At 39.5% G+C, this 26,171-nt stretch overlaps 1 protein-coding gene across 31 annotated transcripts in view; it reads left to right on the top strand.

Moving 5' to 3' along the window:
- LOC105464528 (RNA binding fox-1 homolog 2) overlaps window positions 1–26,171 on the top strand; it is a 296,663-nt gene that overhangs the window by 231,477 nt on the left and 39,015 nt on the right. For 18 of the 31 annotated variants that reach the window (XM_011712518.3, XM_011712514.3, XM_011712524.2 and 15 more), the window contains 2 exons: window positions 20,730–20,876; window positions 24,707–24,760. In XM_011712518.3, the coding sequence (XP_011710820.1) occupies window positions 20,730–20,876; window positions 24,707–24,760 (201 nt within the window). The remainder of the gene's footprint in view (window positions 1–20,729; window positions 20,877–24,706; window positions 24,761–26,171) is intronic. The other 13 variants (XM_071080512.1, XM_071080511.1, XM_071080509.1 and 10 more) reach the window with 1 other exon arrangement.

The following is a 26,171-nucleotide window of genomic DNA, read 5'->3' as shown; positions in this document are numbered from 1 at the left end:
CAGCATTGATCTGGGCCTTTATTAATGGTAATTAGAATTCAAGTAAGCAGAGATGGTAGCGGGAAGAGTTAAGAACGTCAGTTCTCAATATAAAGTTGAAGTGATGAGAAGGATCAAAATGTCTTGGGATAAAAGCATAGGTTTCTACTTGACTGAAGCTTTAGGTGTTTGGCAGAGACTAGTGGGAAATAAGGTGGACTAAGGGTCAGTTGAGTATAAATTGGGAAGAGTATTTGAATGCCAGGCTGAGAAATATGGACTTTATTGAAGATTTTGAGCAAGTAAATGAAGTGAGCAGAATTGTGCTCAGAGAAGATTGATCTGTCACAGCATATGCAGGATGAATAGAGGAGCAGGCAGATGATTGGGAAACAGTCTTAAGTGGTTATGTAGAGTGGGGAATGAATTCAGGAGACATTATAAAGGTAAAATATAGAGGATTTGACAACTGGTTGGATGAGTAAGATAAGAGGTAGCAGAAAGATTGTGCCATCCTTATTGTAATAATTGTCTTGAATAAACCATTTTACCTTCAAGTTTCAGTTTCCTCATCTATCAAATGAAATTTATAATCAACCTGACTGTACAGGGTTGTGGTGAGAATAAATTAAGAAATACTTTGGAAATTACTTGTTTAATTAGTTCCTTAATTACCTTTTTTTGGGGTGGGGAAAGGGGGTCTTTGAGGTAGGTAGGGTCTTACTCTGTCACCCAGCTGCAGTGCAGTGGCATGGTCTCGGCTCACTGCAGCCTCTGCCTCCCAGGCTCAGCCGCCACGAGTAGCTGGGACCACAGGCATGCACCCCCACACCCGGCTAATTTTTTTTATTATTTGTAGAGACAGGGTCTCCCTATGTTGCTCAGGCTGGCCTGGAACTCCTGGGGTCAAGCAGTCCTCCCACCTCAGCATCCCAGTGTGCTGGGATTACAGACGTGAGCCACCACATCCAGCCGAAGTAATTATTTGTAACCATCATAAGTCTTTTAAGATCAGTTGTCCCTATTTGTACTGTTTGTGCTTTTTGTTACTGTGAGCTACAGCTCCATTTAGATATGTTTCGTTTATGTTGGACAGTCTTAGCTTGTTGGAGAGAACAAAAAGAAAAGAGCTTGTACAACAATGAGAACTGAGCATTAGAATCTGAAATTTTTATTTTGAAACTGTGTTTTAGAAGTCGATTTTAACCTTGAGCTGGGAGCTCCTGCTCTCAAGATGAGAGCTTATTTGGATAGTCAGTTGGTCCCATACTGTGCATTAGCAAAAGAGGCAGCAGTTAGGGGTCTACCACCCGGGCCTGCAGACACTTGATCATCTCTGGGCCTGCCTGCAGAGAAAAAAGGACCTCAGTTCCTGTATCTTTAGATACTTTTCTAAATGGCAGTGGGTTTAAATAACCAAAGACTTTGAAGTAGACAAGCTTTAGTGAATACTCTTCAGATATGAGGTTTATATTTGTGTACATATTCTAACTGCCTGTTGGATTATATTCTTCTTGAGGGTAGGAAATAATACGTTCTCTGTTTTTATCATCTCTACTGGTATATTATGGATACAGACACTTATTAGCAAGTGCTTTCTAATGGTGGGGGAGGCTTATAGTTGTTCTAAAGGTGTATAGGTGGTCTAAGGTGTTAGACATACACTATTAAAAATATTGAGTTAATACAGCAGTTTAGGTAACAATTCATTTCTCCAACATTCTTCCATATAATGTAAATACTTTCTTTTTCTTAGTTGGATATAATTAGAATCATTTACTTAGGAGACATGGCATGTTATTGAGTCTTTCACTTAAATATAAGGTTTTCCTAACTGGATAATTAGGAAAATAAAATACATCAATTTCCCCTTATACACTCTTCAAAACATAATTTAGGGTTACCTTATTTTAAATCAAAGTATCAGTCCTTAAATAATTTTTTAAAATACATATATAGGGTCAGTAACTACTTAATAGTAACAACAAAACTAATAAATTTGAGTGCTTACTTTGTACCAGATATTGTTTAAAGCACTTTTATGTGTTAACTCCATTGAATTACCGCAGCCACCATGTGAAATAGGTGTCATTATTATTCCTCTTTCACAGATGAAGAAATTGAGGCTTAGAGAGATTCAAGATGACTTGTCCAAGATCACACAACTAATAAATGTCAGTGTGAGGATTTAAATACAGGTTATCTGGCTCCAAGAGCCTGCATTCTTTCCCATAAATTATACTGAACAACTGTTTTATATATACTTGTCATGTGCACATTACTGTGCTAGGCACTAGGTGTTCTTAAAAAGGTAAAATAAAGCCTCTGCCCTCAATGGACCTATAGAAGTTCTGGTAGAAAAACAAAGTACAGGCTGGGTGTGGTGGCTCATGCCTGTAATCCCAGAACTTTGGGAGGCCGAGGCAGGTGGATCCCCTGAGGCTGGGAGTTCGAGACCAGCCCAACCAACATGGTGAAACCCCGTCTCTATTAAAAATACAAAATTAGCCGGGCGTGGTGGCGCATGCCTGTAATCCCAGCTACTTGGGAGGCTGAGGCAGGAGAATCGCTTGAACCCAGGAGGCAGAGGTTGCAGTGAGCTGAGATCATGCCATTGCACTCCAACCTGTACAACAAGAGGGAAACTCAGTCTCAAAAAAAAAAAAAAAGAAAGAAAGAAAAGAAAAGAAAAACAAAGTACAGATAAGTGCTAGAGAGAGAGAGAGTAATGAAGTGGGTTCATTAAGAGATGCTTTTAGAAGGTAGGTACTACTTCCCCTAAACAGTGAACCCATAGCCTGCAGTGAAGTAGAGGACATTGCAGGCAGGGGCAGTCCTTTGCAGCAGTAGTTTTCCCTGTGTGGTCCACAGATCACTGGCAGTTCCCTAAACTTTTTCAGAGTCTGGGTCGGGGGGTGTATGAAGTCAATGCAAGGTATTAATTTCATAGTAATACCAATACATTCTTGCTGTTTTTACTATATTGGCATTGACGGTCAGTACAAAAGCAATGGTGGGTAAAATTGCTAGCACCTTAGTATGAATCAAGGCCGTGGCACCAAACTGTGCTGCTAGCAGTCATTATATTCTTCACTGTCACAGACTCACAGGAAAACAAAAGAATCCTGTTCACTTAAGAATGTCCTTGATGAAGCAGTAAAAAGTATTAATTTTATTAATTTCCCACCATTGAGTATATGATCTTTTTCATATTCTACATGGCAAAGTAAAAAGTATTCATAAAGCACTTGTGTTACATACCAAAATATTTTCATTGTCTCAAGGAAAAGTACTGTGTGATTGAGTTGCAAGCTGAACTAGCTGCTTTTTTTCATGGAGCACCATTTTTTTCTTGTAAGAACAACTAATGGACAAACCATGATATTCAGATTTGGGTATCTGGCAGACATTTTCTTGAAAATGAAGTAAGCCTGTCACTTCAAGGGAAAAAACTGACACTATTTGTTCCCATTGGTAAAATGTAAACTCTCCTGGCAAAAATTAGAATTTTGAAAAATTTGTATCCTCCACTATGAGCTTGACAGTTTCTCAGTACTTAAAGATTTTTTCTGATGAGATCTGTGATGATAGTAACAAATGTGGTCTTGTATAATGAAACGTCCTGACCTTTGAAAGATCTCCAGAACTCAGTAAGCCGGTATTTTACAACTAATGACTGATGTTTAATGTTACAAAATCATGAGTAAAAGATCCATGCAAAGTGCATGATTGTCCAATGGATTTTAGTGTAATAACATATGAAAAGTTCACTGATAAGGTTTCAGATTCGACATTGTAGTTAACTTTTAAGAAAGTACCACTCGTCAAGTTTTGATATATTATCAAAGAAGACTCCACAGTTATCTGAGAAGGCTATTGAAATAGTTTTCCAACTATCTGTGAGGCCAGATTTTTCTTTGTATACTTAAACTAAAATAACATATTGTAACAGAGTAAATCCATACATTAAAGGGAGTGCCAGTCTTCTAAATAAATTTATTACATTTTGGAAAATGTAGTTAATTTTCTTTAAAAATATGTTATTTACATTAACATGTAATTGGCTTATTATTTAAAATTAATTTTTATATGCTTTTAAAATTGCTCAGCTTTAATTTCTAATGCTATAAATAACAATGGATATTAGCTAAAGAAACAAAAAGCCCTCTGAATCCTCAGTCGTGTTTAAGAGTTGAAAAGGGTTTCTCACATGGAGGTGGGGATGTAAACAGAAGGTTCTTTTCTTTGTAGGCCAGGCACAGTGAATCATACCTGTAATCTCAGCACTTAGGGAGGCTGAGGTGGGAGGATCACTTGAGTCCAGGAGTTAGGGACCAGCCTGGGTAACATGGCAAGACCCCATCGCTAAAAATTAAAAAATAAAAATTAAGATTTTTAAGTTGACAAGATTGTATGCATTTATGCTGTTGTACAGCATGATGTTTTGCTTACAGTATCTTTGGTTGGAACACAAGGCTCTTCTGAAGCAATAATGCTCAATAAGAGAGACTGATAAAGCTAAATTATGGAGGAGTTTGAATTCAAGGCCAAAGAATTTGGAATTTTGTACTCTAAAGAGCTAAGGATTCTTTGAAATATTTGTTGGTGAGTGGAAAGTAGAGATTTGAGCAAATAGCTCAGTGGCCCACCTTACTATATTAGTCAGCTGTAGATTTTATAACCCTCCTCATTGGCAAGCCCCTGTTGCCCATTATGCTCAGAGGAATTTTTTTTTTTTTTTTTTTTTTTTTGCTTTTCTACACACCCCTTCTCTGGAGTTTAAGCCAATTTTTCTTTCTACTATCAGTTGGAATTGCCCATTGACTCCTGTATCTGATAACACTTGAAGGTGCCTTGCAGATTAGTGATGCACTAAAACATAGCCAAGAAGGTATAGCCCTTAACAGTGGGATCATTTGTCCAAATGAGTATTTCAAGAATATAATGGGAAAAAAGGAGCCCACAGTGTGGGTATCATTAGCATGTTCTGTTTCCAGGCTGGATGTAGAGGCCTTGGACTACAGAGGAATTTATTCGTTCAGCCATCCACTTTTCCAAGAGTGGCTCTTATTTTTTCTTAAAGTAATAAAAGGCAGAGTACATTGAGCCTACATAAAATATATATATATCCTGTATCAGTTTACCCTTAAAAATAATTACATCTGTCCTTTAGCTCCAAAGTGTTGATGCCTGTGAGTAGTATGGCAGTTTCCAAGCTGGATCCATAAGGAAGCTGTCACCTGGTTTGAGAATGTGAGAGTTGCCGCAGAAAACCAAATTTAGAATTATGCATGGGTGTTTTTAAATAGAGAAAATTGCCCTGTGGATCATATAAGACTCAAGACACCCTTTCAGCACGTTGTTAATATTGCTAACTCCATGACTGTTGCTTCTTCTCTTTGTATACCTTGTTTTATTTACTTACCTACTTACTCCTAATGCCCAAGGGAAACTAAACTAAAAAATTGCTAGGCGCATTAATGCTGTGCTCCGTTGCCTGTTACTGCTCTCACAGCTTAGGGCAAGGATGACATAAAGGATTATTTAAGGGCATTTTTTAAACCTCTTTACATGTTTTATAAATATTTTATACTACCTCTTTAAATGAGTAAACTCTGATCAGAATTGATGAAGTTTAAAGCTAAAAAGCTTTTTTTTTTTTTTTTTTTTTTTTTGAGATGGAGCCTTGCTCTGTCGCCCAGGCTGGAGTGCGGTGGCGCAATCTCGGCTCACCGCAAGCTCCACCTCCCGGGTTCTTGCCATTCTCCTGCCTCAGCCTCCCGAGTAGCTGGGACCACAGGCTCCTGCCACCACACCCGGCTAATTTTTTGTATTTTTAGTAGAGACGGGGTTTCACCGTGTTAGCCAGGAGTGTCTCGATCTCCTGACCTCGAGATCTGCCCGCCTTAGCCTCCCAAAGTGCTGGGATTACAGGCGTGAGCCCCCACACCCAGCCTAAAAAAGCATTTTTAACAGCATCTTCTGCCTCCCATTTACAGCTGAGGTCAGTAGTGTTAAGTGATTTGAGCAAGTTACAGCTAGCTGGTTACAGAGCTGGGCCTCAGGAAGTCTGCTCTCAGTCAAGTGCTTTTTTCCTGCTTCTCCATGCAAATGGTGATTTAAAAAAAAAAAAAACAGACATCCATAGAGAGTCTTAACCATCTTAGTTTCCACTTACTCTTCAGCTTTTAACCTAGGAACTCTAGCTTGAGCATACTAACAGATTTCTCTCATTCTAAATGAACATTAAAATAATCACTCAGGTATAAAGTTAATTCTTACTCCTGTTTTAAAAAATGACTTGCTCTGGTTTTTGTTTCACAGTGTGACACTGATAATCAGTACATGATCATGTTATATATACAAACGATGCCTTTCGTAATTCCTTTTTTTGGCACTTTGACACTCTGAGAAAATGAAACCACATATTTTCAGAAGAAATTGAATTACTCGTTTATTAAAAAAAGTTAGCTTACATTTGAATGCCCAAACAGGATTAGACTCTCAGAACTCAGCTTGTCATAACAATGCTCAAATACGCAGAAGAAATGTTTAAACATTTCTCTTTAAAATAAATCTAAAAGTAATTATCCTTAAATAGGGAATTGCTGTAAGTAAATGTAAATTCACTTTTCTATGTCTAAAAAATTGTGTTGGTGGTGATATTCGATAAAATAATTTTATATTCAGTATATTATAATTGTCTTATATATTGTGTTAGCACCATGAAGTACACTGATTTTTCAGTAGATAAGCATGTGGGCTAAGATTTTACTTTTTTGAAAAATATTTTGTCATGTTACCACGTTTGTACTGTGTGAGAAGGAATGCATATGATCTAGTTCCACCACGTTTTAACCCATCAGGAACTCCATCATAAACTTTATTAAGAGACAGAATTTCATTCTTGTTGCCCATACTGGAGTACAATGGCATGATCTCAGCTCACTGCAACCTCCGTCCCCCGGGTTCAAGCGATTCTCCTGCCTCAGCCTCCCATGTCGCTGGGATTACAGGTGCCTGTCACCATGCCCGGCTAATTCCTTTTTATTTTTAGTAGAAGTGAGGTTTTACCATGTTGGCCAGACTGGTCTTGAACTCCTGACCTCAGGTGATCCGCCTGCCTCAGCTTCCCAAAGTGCTGGGATCACAGGCATGCGTCATTGTGCCCAGCCCTATTAGAAACATTTTTAAAATGCTTAACTAGGCATGGTCTAAGCTGTAAAGCTTAGACCTGAGAATCTCTTGAGCCCAGGAGTTCGAGACCAGCCTGTGCAACATCGGGAGACCCTGTCTCCAAGAAAATTAAAACAAAAGTGCTTTAAGTGCTAACAAATCTAGTTGAAGTTCTAACATGGATTGTAGTTCTTGTTTTTTTAAGGTACTATGCAATGGCATAATGAAAAGTTTCCCGGCCAACTTTGTCAAATATTTTAAGAAAAAAATGAATTTTTTAAAGCGTTTTTATTTTTTAATAAAGGCTATATTGTGTTGAGGGAGTATGAGCCAGTAAATCAGGTTGAGCTGGTTCAGCTCTCAGCTCCTTCTGTTTGCTAAATGTGTAACCATGAGAGAATTAGAACTCCAATGCTCATTTTCCTTATCTGTAAAAATGGTGATAATAGTGCCTTCCGCCTAGGGTTGTTTTCAAGATTAGATGAGAAAATGAATATCAAATACTTAGTAGGCTATGATGTTTCCATTTCATTTCCTTGAATATTAAATATGTCACAATCTTATTCAAATTTAAATCATTCAGATTTGAAATCTGATATAAAAAGTTAATGAAGTTTCACTTTTGTGCAAACTTTGATTCAATATGAATCCCTCCAAATGAAAACTTTGTTAATAGTTGCCTAATTTCTTTTTCTTTTTTTTCTTTTTTTGAGACGGAGTTTTGCTCTGTCATCCAGGCTGGAGTGCAGTGGCATAATCTTGGTTCACTGCAACCTCCGCCTCCGGGGTTCAAGCAATTCTCCACGCCTAGTGAATTTTTGTATTTTTAGTAGAGACAGGGTTTTACCATGTTGGCCAGACTGGTCTCGAACTCCTGACCTCAAGTGATCCACCTGCCTCAGCCTCCAAAAGTGCTGGGATTACAGATGTGAGCCACCACACCCAGCAATAGTTGCTTAATTTGAAAGCTATTTGAATTGCACGGTAATTCACATGGCAGATGTACTTTGAGCAGTTAATAGAAATATCTACTGACCTTTGATAGGCTTATTCTTAGATTACACTTTTTTCAGAACTATATCACTTACACTAAATGTTGATTTCATAATACTGTGAAAATTACCTATTTAAGTCTATGGAATAAAGTATTCATTTACATACCTTATCTGAAAATCACCCCCCCATTCAAAATAAATTGAGCCCAACCAGGAGTGATTGATATTTTTGTTTTTAAAACTATAAGGTCTTCAGAGAGAATGCAGTAGGAGATGAAGCTTTCTTTATATGATTTTTTTTTGTATGTAAAATCGTGAGAGTTACAAGTTAAACTGTTTCTAATTGTGAAATGGATTAATGGTAATGTTAGATTTAAATATGGGTTTTTTTCTTCATCAAACCAATAATTGGAAATGAATGTACTTTTCAGTCTCTAAGTTTCATAAGAGTTCCAATCACATTTTGAATACAAGCAAATATTTGTTTACACTTGTGCCTGTATATAATCATTAAATCAGTTAAACATTCTTTTAAGGGTTTAGATTTTTTAATATTTAAGGGTTTAGAATCCGACATCCTAAAATATTTTCTTTTTTTTTTTTTTTTTTTTTTTGGAGACAGTTTTTGCTCTGTTGCCCAGGCTGGGGTGCAATGGCACTATCTCGGCTCACTGCAACCTCCATCTCCTGGGTTCAAGAGATTCTCCTGCCTCAGTCTCCCAAGTAGCTGGGATTACAAGCACCTGCCACCACGCCTGGCTAATTTTTGTATTTTTAGTGGAGACGAGATTTCACCATGTTGGCCAGAGCGGTCTCAAACTCTTGACTTCAGGTAATCCATCCACCTTGGCCTCCCAAAGTGCTAGGATTACAAGCGTGAGCCACTGTGCCAGGCCTACTTTTTTCTTTTTTAAAACTTGTAAATTTTTTTGCTTGCTTGCTTTTCTTTCCCTCTTTTTTTTTTTTTTTTTTTTTTTTGGAGACAGGGTCTCGCCCTGTCACCCTGGCAGGAGTGCAGTGGCATGATTGTAGCTCACTGCAGCCTTGACCTCTCAGGCTCAATTGATCCTCCCACCTCAACCTCCCAAGCAGCTGGGAGTACAGGCTTGTGCCATCACTCCTGGCTAATTTTTGTGCTTTTTGTAGAGACAAGGTTTCACCATGTTGCTGAGGCTGGTCTCGAACTCTAGGGCCTCCTGGAGTGCTGGGATTAAAGGTTGTGAGCCATTGCATCCAACCAAAACTTTTAATTATGAAATTATTTTAGATTAACAGTAAAGTTGCAAAAATATGCAAAAGGTTTCTGCATACCCTTCACCAAGTTCCCTAATGTTAGCATCTTACATAGTAGATGTATAGATTCTATAGTAGAATTTTCAAAATCAGGCAAAAAGAAAGACTGATACAGTACTATTAGGTAAAGTATAAGCCTTATTTTAAATTTCGTTTTTTTCAGTAATGTCTTTTTCTCTATTCTGAATCCCATACTGTAGTTAGTTGCTATGTCTCCTTATCACAAATATTTTAATAATCCTCACCTTGTATCTGAGGTACTTCTAGGCTGTAAAGAACAGAAAAAGGAAAAAAATTTGGATTATGAACTTGCCTTTAGATGATAACCACATCTCATTTACTGCTTCATCTGCTTATTCTGCCTTAACCTTCTGTGTTTGCTTTGGAGAATGACTATAACGTAGGCTCTTCTTCACTTGAAATATAAAGGTTATTTTGAAAGCAAGCAGTGTTTCCCAGAATATACATGTCAGCTCCAAACAAGCATAGGCTGTGTGACCCTATTTTGCTGCCTTGATTAAAACATGCACACACAGGCCGGGCGCGGTGGCTCAAGCCTGTAATCCCAGCACTTTGGGAGGCCGAGACGGGCGGATCACGAGGTCAGGAGATCGAGACCATCCTGGCTAACACAGTGAAACCCCGTCTCTACTAAAAAATACAAAAAACTAGCCGGGCGAGGTGGCGGGCGCCTGTAGTCCCAGCTACTCAGGAGGCTGAGGCAGGAGAATGGCGTAAATCCGGGAGGCGGAGCTTGCAGTGAGCCGAGATCCGGCCACTGCACTCCAGCCTGGGCGACAGAGCGAGACTCCGCCTCAAAAAAAAAAAAAAAAAAAAAAACATGCACACACAGTACTATAAGGTTTTATTAAATACTTACTATTAGTTACAGTTTTGAATACATGAAGTTAATTTTACCCATACCACAAAAATTTCAAAAGTTCAGAAACCGGTGGCATCAGTTAGAAGATTGGAAGACTTTTTTTTGGAGAACCTCGCTTGCTCAAGAAGACTTAAAGAACAAATTGCTTACCCAACAACTTAGAGTGAGGGAATCACAAAGTCATCGAAGCCTCCACTCCACCCACTCAGACTTGCCAATTTTTTAGCTACCTGCCACCTACCCCCTCAACTCTTAAGTCCTGAATAGACAATCAGTGATTACTGGGTACCACGAAAACCCATAACATGGAAGATAGATAACAAAAACAAACCAAAACAACCACCACCACCACCACGTTGCAAGGAGTAGGGACCCTTCCCCCACAATTACATTTACATCCTCAGAGAAGAAATTGTATTAACAGGAATGAAATGCTAGTTTGGGGGATGGGGGTTGAGTTTCAGAAAAGGAAAATGAGTCATTGAAATTAAAGACATGGCAACAAAATGAAAAACTTTATTTGGCTGACTTGAAGATGAAATTAAAAAAATAAAGGTCTACATCTTTTTTTTTTTTTGGAATGGTGGCCTAGGCTAGAGTGCAGTGGTGCAATCTCAGCTCATTGCAACCTCTGCCTCCTGGGTTCAAGCGATTCTCCTGCTTCAGCCTCCCAAGTAGCTGGGATTACTGGTGTGCACCACCAGGCCCAGCAAATTTTTCTATTTTTAGTGGAAACAGGGTTTCACCATGTTGGCAAGGCTGGTCTTGAACTCCTGACCTCAGGTAATCCACCTGCCTCGGCCTCCCAAAGTGCTGGGATTACAGGTGTGAGCCACTCTACCTGGCCTACAGTCTCTTATCCACAATTCCAAAATCTAAAAAGTTCTGAAAATTGTATTTTTCATAAATTTACAACACAACCTACTTCTATCCTTTATAGATTTTGCTAAAGAAATATCACTGCCTCAGATCTCATTGTATGTGGGTGGGATGAGGGGTGGGTATTACATTATGGGTTATATTCTATATTAACTTTCTAAAATTGTAAAAATTCTGATACGCATTTGGCCCCAAAGGTTTCAGATAAGAGATTAAGGACCTGTATCCTAGAAAAATGGAGCAAAAAGGCAGAGATGGGAAATACAAGAGAAGAGATGTGAAAATTAGAGGACTGGTCTAGAAGATCCAATAATATTGCTTCAAGAAAGAAAATGTATGGAGTGGGAATAATCACCCGATAACACAAGAAAACCTCCCAGCACTGAGGACATTAATTTCCGACTTGAAAGAGCCCACAGAATTCTCCACAAAATAGATGAAAATGAAACAAGTCCACACTGAGGCATATCACTATCGACACCGTTTTAGAACATCAAGTGTATTTGGATAGTCCTACAAGCTGCAAGAAAGAAGAAAAAAGACACATACAAGGAGATGGGAATCATGCCTTCAGATTTCTCAGCAGCAAGGCTAAAAGCTAGAAGACAGTTGAGAGTTATCTTCAAAATTCTGAAGGGATTCTTTTTTCCAACCTAGAATTCTGTGACCAGCTAAACTGTCATTAAACTGGGATGGTTAAATAGATATTTTCAGCCATGAATCAGATTTTCAAAAACTTTACTGTGCTAAACTGAATTTCCTATTTTGCTTCTTTTCTCTGTTAGCCTCAAAGAGATGAAAATAAGTAATGAAGACTTCTATGTGGGGGCGGGGGAAAGAGGAAAAATAAATATTGAAGAAAGTGGATAATCCACAAATCAAAATATTTCTGAATTCATTGAGAGATTCCTTAGTATCTACCTCAGAGTAGTATGTGTCTAATCTTAATCTGATAGACTTGGAAGGTTATACTTAATCTTGTATCACTCAGAATTCCCTTTAGATTATGATAGAACATTTGTTCACAATGTATAGTTAAAATATTTCCATTGTATCGTAGAGGAGTCAGAAAAATGAATCAATTTCCTAGTTAAAAGTGTTTTAAAAGTTTGAAGTCATCAAAAAAAAGAAAACATTTGTAGTCCTCATTTCTAGGATGAGATTCTGAGACTTAAAATTCTAGTTTGCTATTAAGTGTAATTGGTGCCGACCTCCTGTGCAGTGTTGATGGCTAGCTCAGCTGCGCCAGGGAAGATGAGTTGTTTGAAGGGTAGATGTGTAGGTTCTAGCTGTATGATTGCGTCAGGCCAGCACTGCTGCCAGTCCTCGCTGTAAACTGTTGGTGAGCGGACTCCGTCCAGCCTCTTCTCTTTTATGCCTTGCCCAGTGGATACGTTAGGTTGGATGATGACCACAAAAGGGAAAACCACAACCTTGGAAGGTTGTTTATATGGTCAGTAAGGGTGCTCAGCAGCTAACAAGAGAAAATAATGCAAACCAGTGCTGTTATAGACTGAGCTTTTTCTTAGATCAGTTTTAACTGTCCACTTTTCACAAAGATAAGGCTTAAAAACTTTTATTTCCTTTTTTCTGTCTGATTTATATATTTCAGAAATTAGTAGTCTATATTGGGATAAATTTAAAGTGAGAATGTCAGGTGTGAGATAAGATCTCATTTAAGTACATTAATATAGCATGACCAATATTTTCTATTCCTATTTCTACTCTGTACAGAAAACCACTTTTAAGTCCCTATATCAGTTTAGTAGTTCTTTGGCTTTTTTCCTAATTGAATGTCAGCATCCCTTTGCTGATTTTCTTTTCTCTCCCTTTCCTTTCTCTGCATAGCCTGACCTGTTTCTCTTTCCTTAAGATATAGAACCCAGCCAGGCACAGTGGCTCATGCCTATAATTCCAGCACTTTGGGAGGCTGAGGCAGGCAGATCGTTTGAGACCAGCCTGGGCAACATGGCAAAACCCCATCTCTAAAAAATATATAAAAATTAGTCGTGTATGGTGGCTCGCACCTGTAGTCCCAGCTACTTGGGAAGCTAAGGCAGGAGGATCAGTTGAACCCAGAAGGTGGAGGTTGCAGTGAGCTAAGTTTGCTGTACTGCACTCCATCCTGGGCGACAGAGGGAGACCCTTACTCAAAAAAATTTTAAAAAGGTATAGAACCCATGTCATCTCTAGTGTAGCCTTCCCTGTCTCTTACCCATGCCTGTCTCCACTCCCGGAGACTCTTGCTGCGTGAGATGAGAGTCCTAAGAAAGTAAGAGAGGGGTGGGATTTGTATGGGTTCTCGCTTCTAATGAGAAGAAGAGAGGATGAGTATGATGCTAGAAAGGAAGTGATTTCACGTATGAAGTTGGGCTGCCTAGTTTTGAATTCCTAGTCTGCTGCTTACTGTGTGACCTTGGGCAACTAACTGAACGTCTCTACATTTAGCATCTTCGCGTCAGTTGGAGATAACGGTATTATCTGTTTCATAGAGTTATTGCAAGGGTTAAAGAAAATAATATATGTAAAGTACAATATAATGGTTAAGAACATGCACTTCAGGCCAGTCGCAGTGACTCACGCCTGTAATCCCAGCACTTTGGGAGGTCGAGGCAGGCGGATCATGAGGTCAGGAGATCAAGACCATGCTGGCTAACACGGTGAAACCCCGTCTCTACTAAAAAAATACAAAAAATTAGCCAGGCATGGTGGCGGGCACCTGTAGTCCCAGCTACTCAGGAGGCTGAGGCAGGAGAATGGCGTGAGCCTGGGAAACAGAGCTTGCAGTGAGCTGAGATTGTACCACTGCACTCTAGCCTAGGCAACAGAGCAAGACTCTGTCTCAAAAAAAAAAAAAAGTGCACTCTGGAGGCAGACTACCTGGGTTCAGATCCTTGCTTCATTACTTACTTAGGCACTCTTTCTATTCGTCAGACTCCTTATCTGAAATATGAGAATAAAAAGTAGTACCTACTATGTGCTTGCTTTTTGTTTTTTTTTTAAGTACCTACTCTGTAGGGTTGTTGAAATAATTACATTAATTAAAATGTAAAACACTTAGTTCAGAGTTTGGCAACTAGTAAACTATTTAATATTATTAAAAGACTTAGATCAGGGTCTGGCACTCAATAAATAGTTACTATTTTATAGAGATTCCCGTTTTTTAACCAAACTCTGTAAGTGGAAAGAATAAAAGGTCTGAGGTTTACAGAGAAGAAAGCAAGTTTGAAAAGGTATTTGTAGAAAATGGGAACTCTGGCTCACAGAAGAAATGTGGTAAGATTGCTAGACCCTTTTTGATTTGGTGACCATGCATCTATTGTGCTGTTTTAGTAGTTGAGTGATTTTCCTCCAGCAGCTGATACCTGCCCGGGTTCAAGCTTAGATAAAATTGGTTGAAGTCATTCAGGGTTGCAGTTTTTTAGTCAGATTCAACCAAGGAGATTGAAACGACAGGTTCTGAAACCTAAATTTGATAGAAAGGCAAAGAAACACCTACAGGTAAGGACTTGGAGACAGGGAATTGTAGAGTCAATGTTTGTTGCTTCCAGTGAGGTCAGACAATTGATATGGTGGGGATTTTTGAGCAAACTGAAAAGTTAAGAATATTGTCTGTTCAAAAATGAGGTGTTTGAACTAGCCATTTCAGTGGTAATGACACTAACAAGTTAAAAATTTGTGTCTATCTAAGAACTAGACTATAGCGCATAAAAAGATAATTGTTTGCAGTACGTCTATCCTAGGGCTCATATCCAAAATTCATAAAGAACTCCTACAAATCATAAGCAAAAAAAGTCAACCTAATTAGAAAGTGGGCAAAGAATTTGCAGACTTTTCACAAAACAGGATATCAAAATGTCTAGTAAACATATGAAGCAGTAACCAATTTCATTAATCATCAGAGAAATACAAATGAAAACCACAATATAATTCCACTAACCAGAAGAGTTAAAATGAAAATAATACTGAGAACAAGTAGAACTTAGCTGGACGGGATTACTCACACCTGTAATCTCAGCACTTTGGGAGGCCGAGATGGGCAGATCACTTGAGGTCAGGAGTTCGAGATCAACCTGGTCGACATGACTGAACCCCATCTCGACAAAAAAAATACAGAAATTAGCTGGGCATGATAGTGTATGCCTGTAATCCAAGCTACTTGGGAGGCTGAGGCACAAGAATCTCTTGAACCTGGGAGGCAGAGGTTGCAGTGAGCTGAGATTGTACCACTGGACTTCAGCCTGGGCACCAGAGCAAGACTCTGTCTCCAAAAAAAAAAGAGGGCGTGGAGAACAAGTAGAACTCTTACATACACTTGATGGGAGTATAAGTTAGTATAACCACTTTGGAAAAATGACAGTACTACTAAGGCTGAGCAGACACATATTCTTGCCTAGCAAATCCACTCATATATAAACATCATATATATATGTATATCTATCTGAAATACATGCTTGTGTGTACCAAAAGATATGTAAACAGGAATGTTCACAGGAATATTATTCTTAATATCCAAAACTGTAAGCAGCTCAAAATTTGTTTATACAATGGACTAAGAATGAATAAATTACAACAATATATGTGTGCATGTTACATTAATGTATAAAAGAAGTCAGACACAGAAGAGTACATATGGTATGATTCCATGTTTCTAATTAAGTTTACAAATGGCGAAACTAATCTAGAGAGTTAGAAGTCAGGATCGTCGTGACCCTTTGCCAGGGGAACCGTGACTGGAGTGGGCCCCTTGAGGTGCTCCTGGTATCTTGTTTCTTGATCTAATTTGGTGGTTACATGGGTGTACTTTCATTGTGAATATTCAGCTCTGTGCTTGTAATTTATGTATTTTTATCTATGTATGTAAAACTTCAGTTTAAAAATTGCAGTAGATCAGAAGTCTTGAGAATTTGGTAAATGATAAGTCACTTTTTCTACATGCTAGATCGACTTAGAATTAAAGATTTCATACTTAAAAAAAAAAAGCAGGGGGTGTTCACTACAAGCTGCAAAATTAACCAGTCTTGCTTCTGATCTTAAATTGTGTCTTCAGAGAAGCAAAGAACTATCAAGAGCTATAGATAAGCACCTTGGGCAGCATACTTTGAAGTAATCATTAGTTTTCATTTATCTTGCCACTTCACATACATTATGACAGATTACATGGACTACATATAAAGTTATATATAAAAGTGTAATTTGGAGTTTGTGGAATCAGTCTTTTTAACTTTCCTCAGAGTGATACATTGTCATCTTGCAGACCAGATCTGGTGGTTGTAAAGTTTGGTTGAAGACAAAGTTTTATGTGATCCAACTGTGAGATGTTAAGAGGCAAGTTTGAAGATGCTTGAATGAGCATTAGTTGTAATTGATGCTTGTTGCTTTGACTGCATGTTGGTTTGCTTGATGCTGTTTTAGTAACTTAGTGAGTTTCATCTTTAAATGGAATTTATGTTATTTAGTCTGCATTGTGCCAAGACTGATGATTGAAAACCATACACTTTCACAGAACATTGCTTCGTAGCTCTTCCCTTTTCTGCTATTTTTATATCACATGAATCATTGCACATTAAGCCATCTGCAAGGCCTGAATGGAATGAGATAAAAAGCTGCCATCACTTAAATTGACACTTGAAAAGCTGATATTCATTTGGAGTTTATTCCTGATTATCCTTTATATTTTGAAGTTTCAAACTTCATTTCAAGATGGTTGCCAACATCTCTGAGCCAAAAGTATCTCTGATTCACAGCTTCTTTTAGCCTGAAAGTCAAAGGGAGGGGATTCATCCTGTCACCTAGCAGAATCTGTTGGGGACTCACTTCTGTCTCATTTGAGATAATAAGAACAGCAAGTTCCACTCCTGTTTTAAAAGTATATTGGTTTAATCAGCTCAGCAAGCCATCCGGTTTTGCATGGACTTAATAGGAAATAGTAAAAACACAAGGCTCTTCAATTGCCAGATGAATACATCAAAATTGCATGCCTAGAATGTGTCACACCTGTTAGATATTTATCAAGAATTTTCTTAACATAACTTTTTTGAGGATTTAGTGAAAAACAATTAGATAAATGCATGCCTGGGATGTTGCAAAAGAGATTCATGATTAAAAATGAATATTAAGCTGGGTGTGATGGTGTGTACCTGTAGTGCCAGCCATTTGGGAGGCTGAGGTGGAAGGATCACTTGAACCCAGGAGGTTGAGGCTGCAGTGAGTTTTGATCTCGCTATTATACTCCAGCCTGGGTGGCAGAGTGAGACACTGTCTCAATTGAAAAATAAATAAATAACAAAATAAAAATAAATAAATGCTTGTCTGCCGTTTGCAAGAGGCCCTGAGTGGGATCGCGGCCCCTGTGGAGCAGGTCGCAGCCTCTGCCGCGGTCCTCGAACCCCGCCACTGCGCTGGCCTAGGAGCCTGCCCCACCACAGCGGCTGGCAGCTCAGCAATCCGCTGGCAGTAGTTGCAGCCCCCGGGCCCTCTCACGGCAAGCAGCCGTGGGCCTCCTGGGGCAGAAGCCTGTGGGCCACCAGTATGGCCCTCAAGATGGTGAAGGTCATCATCAACTGCATGTTTGACAAGAACCTGCAGGACTTGGTCCGCGGCATCCGAAACCACAAGGGGGATGAGATTGAAGAAGAATGGGGATAGTGGCCACCAAGCGTCTGTCTTCATTGAAGGATGCCCTTGCAGCCCTTGGGCAGTGGAAGCCTTAGAAGGTCTTCTACCTGAGTGACTGCCTGCCTGCCTCCCGGTGTGGATAGCAAGGCCGGCCTGAAGGAGAGCAGCCCTCTGATACCGCACCACTCCCAATACCAGAGGCTGTGTCGGGCATGAGGTGCCAGGAGGGCAGGGAAGTTAAGCAATTTGCCTGCGGGCACCAAGTCACCCTTAGCCCATGTCCCTCTCCCTGGGAACCTGAGTTCTTGCCTTATTGTTACACTTTTCCAGAAGTGGTGTGGCTTCACCTGCCTCTGGCTTAATGAGATCATTTTTGTTCATCTCCATCCCCTTTCCCTTGGTTTTCATCATCTCAGAAGCTCTCCCTAACTGCTTTGGTGACAGTGTGTAACTAACTTATGTATTCTTCAGATTCCTTTTGAGTTGAAGGCATAGCTGATTGGCCTGGATTTTATTCTACTGAGCGTGATTCACCAGATTGGAAATGTGGTTTGCTTCCTGGGAGGACTTTTTCTGCATAGGCAGGATCTCCCAGTGCCCGTCCCTGCCACTTTTAGTGCATGTCACTGAGCAGCCTGTTCTGGGATCCTGAGGACGGGCCACGGGGTCTGTCCAGTGGAGGACCATGCACTCTAGTCTGGGGCGTGGTTTTCAGGGAACTGTACCTGTCTTCACTGGGAAGCCCCTGAGCCTGGGTTTCTTCCTTTGGAATTGGTGTGAGTTGATAGTGCCTTCCCTACAGGCATGGGCCCATTCAAGTGTGTATTGGTGGTAGAAACATTTTTAGAGTAGTGCGGGGCCGTCCTTGAAATCCTAGGCTTCCTCGTGGGCCCTGCTATTGGCCAATTGGTGATTCCATGCAGGACACGTGGTGTCTGGGGGCCCTGGCTTTCTCATCAAAAGACCATCTTTATGGCCCAGAAGGTCCTGACTCAGGTGTTCGCTTCTGATTCTGGATGTTCTCTGCAGCTGCTGGAGTTTCCTGATTGGAGAGAAGCACATGACTGTTCAATGACAGTTCTAGTGGTTCCTCCCTCGCTGTGCCCCCCCAAACTCACTTTTGAAAAGCAGCTACCATGTAGACCACATGTTGTAGGTTCTTCTTCCCACCCACTGCACCCGAAATGCACACTCTTGACAGTGTGCTTTTTCTGCAGCAGTATAGTTTCCAAAAAAAGTTTTTATTTCGTAATAGATTTTCACTTAAAACTTGAGTGTGGCGTCATGGAAACAGCGCTTAGCAATGATTTTGAAAGCCACATGGAAATTCAGCATGATGGAGTGGAAATCGCATGAAGTTTGGGAGATCTGAGTCCAAGTGCTCCGACTGGCTTAATGGGGTGGCCCACGGAGAGCCCCTGTTCTGTCTCCTCCTGTGTATCGTGGGGTCATGGGATGCGTTGCCTCCCTCCTCGTGGAATGTGCTGAGGATGCTGCAGCAAAACGTGGTTTTCCGCAAGCGCCAGAGTGCTCAGAGAGGTTGTTTAGTTCACTGTTTTCCAGTCCACAGGCTGTGACCTCTTAGTGGGTTGTAAATTCAATTTACTGGGTTATGCTAGGTAAGAAAAAGGAAAACAAACTAGAAAATACCAGCGTGCAGGCACATACAGTAGCTGTCCTGTCTTGAAACTTTGATTTCTGCATATGATTCTTGTGTGCATGTGTGAGCATACTGGGTTACCATGCACAACCCATTAAACTGAGTCCAAAAAGTAAAAAATAAATATAAATAAATAAATGCATACCCACACTCATTTATACTCTTTAACTGTGGATATGTACAAATCTTGCATTTTTAGGTTGAGTAGCAGATGAGTCAGGGTCTCTAAAGCCTTTTCCTACAGTTAGATTCTCTCAATGCACTTTGCTCTGGGCTGCAGAAGGTTGGGTTCCCCTGGACTAAAGTTAGCCGGAATTACACAAGTTAGGGAGGAGAGTACAGATTTGTTTCAGAGTAAAAAGCTTCTTGGCCAGGTGCGGTGGCTCACGCCTGTAATCCCAACACTTTGGAAGGCCGAGGTGGGCAGATCACGAGGTCAGGAGATCAGGACCATCCTGGCTAACAGGGTGAAACCTCATCTCTACCAAAAATACAAAAAATTAGCCGAGTGCCTATATAGTCCAGCTACTCGGGAGGCTGAGGCAGGAGAATGGCGTGAACCTGGGAGGCGGAGCTTGCAGTGAGCCAAGATCGCGCCACTGTACTCCAGCCTGGGCGACAGAGCCAGACTCCGTCTCAAAAAAAAAAAAAAAAAAAAAAAAAGAAGCTTCTTCAGTTATTGCTAGGTTTTTCCTCTTCATAAATAACATCATTATAATACTTTGGCAACATAGTAGTAATAACTCTAGAGCTAATAGAGGGAATGAAATATAGAAATATTTCCCTATTTCATTTCCTTGAGAGAGCCTGAGATCATAGACCAAAAAATGAAGTGACCTCCATAACTAAGTATAACAGACTCTCTATTTTCAGAATAGAAATATCTTAAAAATAGAAAGTTCTAAAAGTCTAAGAATAAAGGAACTATTTTTGTATCTTCAGTTATCCTAATGCATCTTCATGTGATCTTGGGCAAGTCACTTAGTACTTCTGTGTACCTCAGCTCCCATTTTGCTAGCATACTGTAAATACTCAAAACACCAACATTTTGTTTGTAGATGGTAGCATTTAGAACATTAATAACATCTTTGTGTTTTTTGTTGTTGTTGTTTTTGTCTTTGAAGGGACTACTGTAATTTTTGCTTAAACATACCCTGTTTGGGGATGATTGCTGTGGGGGGAACATTAATTATTTTAGAGTAATTGTGTTTAGTTTTCATTCTTTATTATTTATTTCTTTGCTTAGCAGACAGAAGGTGGTGCACAGACAGATGGCCAGCAGTCACAGACACAAAGTAGTGAAAATTCAGAGAGTAAATCTACCCCGAAACGGCTGCATGTCTCTAATATTCCTTTCCGCTTCCGGGACCCTGACCTCCGGCAGATGTTTGGGGTAAGTCTCTGAAGTTTTTTTATGGATTTTACAATTAAAGTAGATTTTAATCCCCCAGGTGTGTTATTAGTCATTATTACTTTAGGCTTAAACTACAAATAGATTGAGAAAGATTCTGAGATAAATCGGTCTTTTCATCAGTCTTTAGAAACCTTTTTCTATCATCCAGTCTGCTCTAGACATAGTCTTGCAGGTTGCTGCACGCATAAGGTGGCCCTATGACCCAGTTTGCTGTGACTGAGGGGCTTCTTGTGATGGGAGACTTTCAGTGCTGAAACCAGCATGGTCACCCTACTCACCTACCGAACTCAGTAAACATACCAATAATATGCTTAGTTTCACCTGAAAGAGCAAACGTGCATATTCTTTTAGAGCAATGATTCCTAAACTTGTTTGCACACTGGAAATTACCTGGGAAGCTTAAAAAATATTGATGTCTATGTCTCACATTCTAGGGTTGTGATTTAATTGGCCTGGAGTGTGGCTTGGGCTTAGGTATGTTTACAAGATCCCCAGCTGATACTCATGTGCACTTAAGTTTGGGGACCACTGCTTATTCATCCTGTCGCCTTCTTAGTTTTTTCCTTTGCCTTCCATGTAAGCCCAGCTCAGTACTGCCTTCCTCTCCTCTTATCTGCCTCAACTGCAAGACCAAAGAAACTAGATTCAGGGATGCATTATTGCCACTCTCTACTTAGCTTTGTAATGTCTAAAAAGATTCACGATGTAGAGAATACAGGTTTAGAGGTGGCTCATTAAAGTGGAAAGAGTATAGATTTTGGAGTCAAAGAGTCTGGGTTCAGATTCTATTCGCGTGTGAACTTTGGGATTCATGTAACCTTTTTGAATTTAAATATCATATTTGTAAACATAGAGATAGTAATCTCTGCCTTTCAGAGTGTTATAAATTAAATGAAATAATATTTGTGAAAACAGTACCTCAGTATTTTGTTTTTATAATACTTCGTTGCTCGTACCCCACAGTGTCAAAACCAGTATCTAAAATCATTGTAGAGGATTGGTTTACTACCTCTGATGTATTCTTTAAACTGTTTATTTCCTCCTGAATCACCATCATGAAAAAAGTTAATTGCAAAGATTTAAGTTGTTGGGAAGTGAATGGCTGCTAAGGATCTTAATTTTTTCTGAGCCTGTGTGTTTTTGCTTTTTGAATTTGACCAAACTCTTAACCCAGAGATAATCAATAGGTTTTGTTTTGTTTTGTTTTGTTTTTCTAATTCCACTAGGATAGCTGCCTGGTACTTTATTAGAAAAGCAAATGCTCTTCTTTGAGTCTTTGTGCCCACTTCATGGTGACGAGACACTGGGGCAACATTCTGTCATTTTTAGCTGACTACCTGGATATATTTTCCACACTAAAGAGAAGGCCAGAGTTGATGTTCTTGAAGTATTTGGAGAGCTTTACACAGAAAGTGGTAACCAGATATTTTCCATTTCTTCAGAGAAGAGAACAACAGAAAATAAAGGGCAGCATAAAGGACTTGGGTTATGCAGAAGAAACTTCTCGGGAGCCTGAGTTATTAGGCTCTCTACTGAATTATCAGAACTTATATAAAATCTTAGTCTCTGGAGGTCTGTGAGAATGGAGTACATTCTCATCTGCCAGAGGTTTGTTTTCTCTTGAGTCAGAAAAATAGCGTCCATTGCAGATCTGCCTGGGCCAGTTAGTGATTTCTTGAAATGTATTATGCCCTTCTCATAAGGCATAAAGTGCAAAAGAAATAACTTTTTCCTTACCAGAGATACCTAGTTGCTTTATTTTCTTCCATATTGTGACTCTCTATTACTTAGAAGAACAGTAGCCATGGTAAAGAGCAGGCATTCCACGCTCCATTTCATTAGCTTCATAAACTTGACGAATAGCGTCTTTTAGCCTCATTCTCCTTAACCATAAAAGGAATGTGATCCTTACTCCAGAAGGATATTATAAGAATGCAGTAGAAAATATAAAACAAAACAAACTCCAAAGCACCATGCAAATCTTAGTTTTATAGGATAAGCATAAATGTCCTCCCATGTAAAATAAGACATTTTCCTTTTTCCATGGTTTTTCTATTAAACCAAACCAAGATGTCTTACTGTAGAAAACTTGGGTTATTAATACAAGTTTTTTGATAAAGATAGTAATGATTGAATCCAGTGGAACGGCATGATTTCTGTTTTGCTCTTTCCCTTTTTCAGTTTTTTTCACATTTCCCAAAGTCTGCTTTGAAACCCAAGTGAAGTAGATAATCAGGTATGACTCCAATACTCAGAGGGAAATATGAGCCAAAAAGATATCTGGAAATTTTCTGCATGTACCTTCAATTCATTTCATCCAAGCATTGATTAAAACAGTTTTGTCTCTTTTTATATACTTTCCCCCTAAATAATGATTGTGTGTTGTGTAACCCTCTAGTCGGCTATTTAGCTACATAACAATAGAGTTTAGGCTTTGTGTCTTTAGTTTTTGCTTGCTTTTCTGAATGTTAAAATGTTTAAAGAATTACTAAAGAGAGGTGTTATTTAAAATATTCTTGATGTTTGTTGTAGAAATATTAAAGTGGTGAATAGCATGTAGCCTATAGAAGTGGTAACACAGATATATATTGACTTAGATAGTTGTTCATAATCTATTGCTAAGTTAAAAAAATAAAAGCAATATATGCTTTGGGAGGCTGAGGCGGGCGGATCACATGAAGTCAGGAGTTCGAGACCAGGCTGGTCAACGTGGTGAAAGCCCCTCTCTACTAAAAATACAAAAATTAGCTGGGCGTGGTGGCGGGCACTCGTAATCCCAGCTACTCGGGAGGCTGAGGCAGGAGAATAGCTTGAACCCAGGAGGCACAGGTTACAGTGAGCCAAGATCGTGCCACTGGACTCCAGCCTGGGTGACAGTTCAAGACTCTTTTTTTTTTTTTTTTTTTTTAAATAACAAGCAAATTATAGAATGTATCTGATGTCTATGGTTACTTATCTCTACATGCCTGAGGGAAAGCCTGGAATGCTGTGTACTAAAACCTATCGATGATAGGATTGCATATGATTTTTATTTTTTTGTGACGGAGTTTCGCTCTTGTTGCCCAGGCTGGAGTGCAATGGCGCGATCTCGGCGCACTGCAACCTCCACCTCCCGGGTTCAAGCGATTCTCCTGCCTCAGCCTCCTGAGTAGCTGGGATTACAGGCACACGCCACCACGCCTGGCTAATTTTGTATTTTTAGTAGAGACGGAGTTTCTCCATGTTGGTCAGGCTGGTCTCGAACTCCTCACCTCAGCTGATCCGCCTGCCTCGGCCTCCCAAAGTGCTGGGATTACAGGCGTGAGCCACCGTGCCCGGCCGCAGATGATCTTTATTTTCTGTTTTCCCTTTTCCTTTTGTTTATGTTTTCTGCTTTTCATATAATGAATATACTTTGTATTAAAAAAAGGAGGGGAATAGCCTTCTATAGTATATTATTCTACTTACTAGGATTTGCTTTTCAAATGAGACTGTTTTAAAAAATAAAGAGATGTAGTTAGGAAAATTCCAAGTTCTTGTCCCCATACAACATCTAATGGGCTAACACTGTGAATAACTTTCAACAACAGCTTCCACACAGAGAGGTGGATAAATTGCCTGAGTGAGTGAACTGAGAAAGGAGAAACTGTCAGCTCAGCAATGAGGAAAAATCAGAAACTGCTATTGGAACTTACTAACAAATACAAACATAGAAGTTAAATAAGGAGTTTACAGAAGAAGAAAAATAAACTATTCCCCTTTCAGAAGAGAACAAAATATGTGGATAAAAACCTGACCATAAGTAAATGTTTTTATTTTTATCTCTGCAGCAGTTTGGCAAAATCCTAGATGTAGAAATAATCTTTAATGAACGTGGCTCTAAGGTAAGCTCCATTTCAGTGTCAAGTGTGCTTGATTTCTTTTTGAGTTTTGTGTTCTTTTAAATAGCAAGTATTCAGAAAACATAAACTGTTTTCAAGCCTGCATAAAAGTATCCTAAGTCCCCGTCTCTACTAAAAATACAGAAAAATTAGCCGGGCGTGGTAGCGGGCGCCTGTAGTCCCAGCTACTCTGGAGGCTGAGGCAGGAGAATGGCGTGAGCCCGGGAGGCGGAGCTTGCAGTGAGCTGAGATGGCGCCACTGCACTCTAGCCTGGGCAACACAGCGAGACTCTGTCTCAAAAAAAAAACAAAAAACAAAAGTATCCTAAGTGTCTACCTTAAGGTAGATTATCTCTAAAAATAAGCTACCACATGGCCAAACTTTATTCTGATACTTATACAGGGGTGGAGGGCTGATAAAGTAAGAAGCAGAGAAGGTTGAGGGAAGAGTGGGGCATAAAGAACACAGGATGTAGGAGATGACAGTGCTTTATGAGCCTTAAATTTGGCCTCAGCTTTCTCCATTTAAAGAAAGAGCACAAAGACTTTAAAAAAGTGAAATTCTATGAGAATTCTATTCTGAATTCTATCAGAACAATTCAGCCAAAATCCAACTTCAAAACAACATACTTAGAACAAGTTTAATGCTTTGATTATTCAGTTAACTTGCAGTCTCTTTTGAAAATTGTGATAACACTTAAACAGAGTGAGAAATAACTGAGGAATTTAGTATGAACTGATTTCCTCCTTTAAGTTCTACCCACATAGGCAATCCTCAGGATGTAGAGTCACCTAAATCACAAGTACAGTGAGTTAGATTTTTTTGCATAAGAATGAAAGTATGTGTGTACTTTTATGTGTGTATTTTCCTCTAAATGTGTTCTATATAAGAACTGAAGTTTTTAATTAAAATTTATTTCCCCTATTAGGCTGGGCGGGGTGGCTCACGCCTGTAATCCCAGCACTTTGGGAGGCCGAGGCGGGCGGATCACCTGAGGTCAAGAGTTCAAGACCAGCCTGGCCAACATGGTGAAACTCCGTCTCTACTTAAAATACAAAAATTAGCCGGGCACGGTGGCACACGCCTGTAATCCCAGCTACTCGGGAGACTGAGGCAGGAGAATCACTTGAACCCAGGAGGCAGAGGTTACAGTGAACCGAGATTATGCCACTACATTCCAACCTGGGCGACAGAGCAAGACTATCTCAAAATAAATAAATAAATAAAAATTATTTCCCCTATTTACTATTTTAAATTCCCAATCTGTATGATTTAGAATTTCCACGCATTAAAAGAAACAGCAATGTTTTTAGGAACAAGGGAATAGCGAAGTCTTATAGTGGTGTTATGAAAAAAAAAGTTTTTGATGAACTGAATTTTTGGACATGTTACTTGAGAGTTTTCTCACTGCTT

Source organism: Macaca nemestrina, chromosome 15 (assembly GCF_043159975.1).
Source record: "Macaca nemestrina isolate mMacNem1 chromosome 15, mMacNem.hap1, whole genome shotgun sequence".
Taxonomy (NCBI): Eukaryota; Metazoa; Chordata; class Mammalia; order Primates; family Cercopithecidae; genus Macaca; species Macaca nemestrina.
This window is presented reverse-complemented; position numbering and strand designations above follow the sequence as displayed.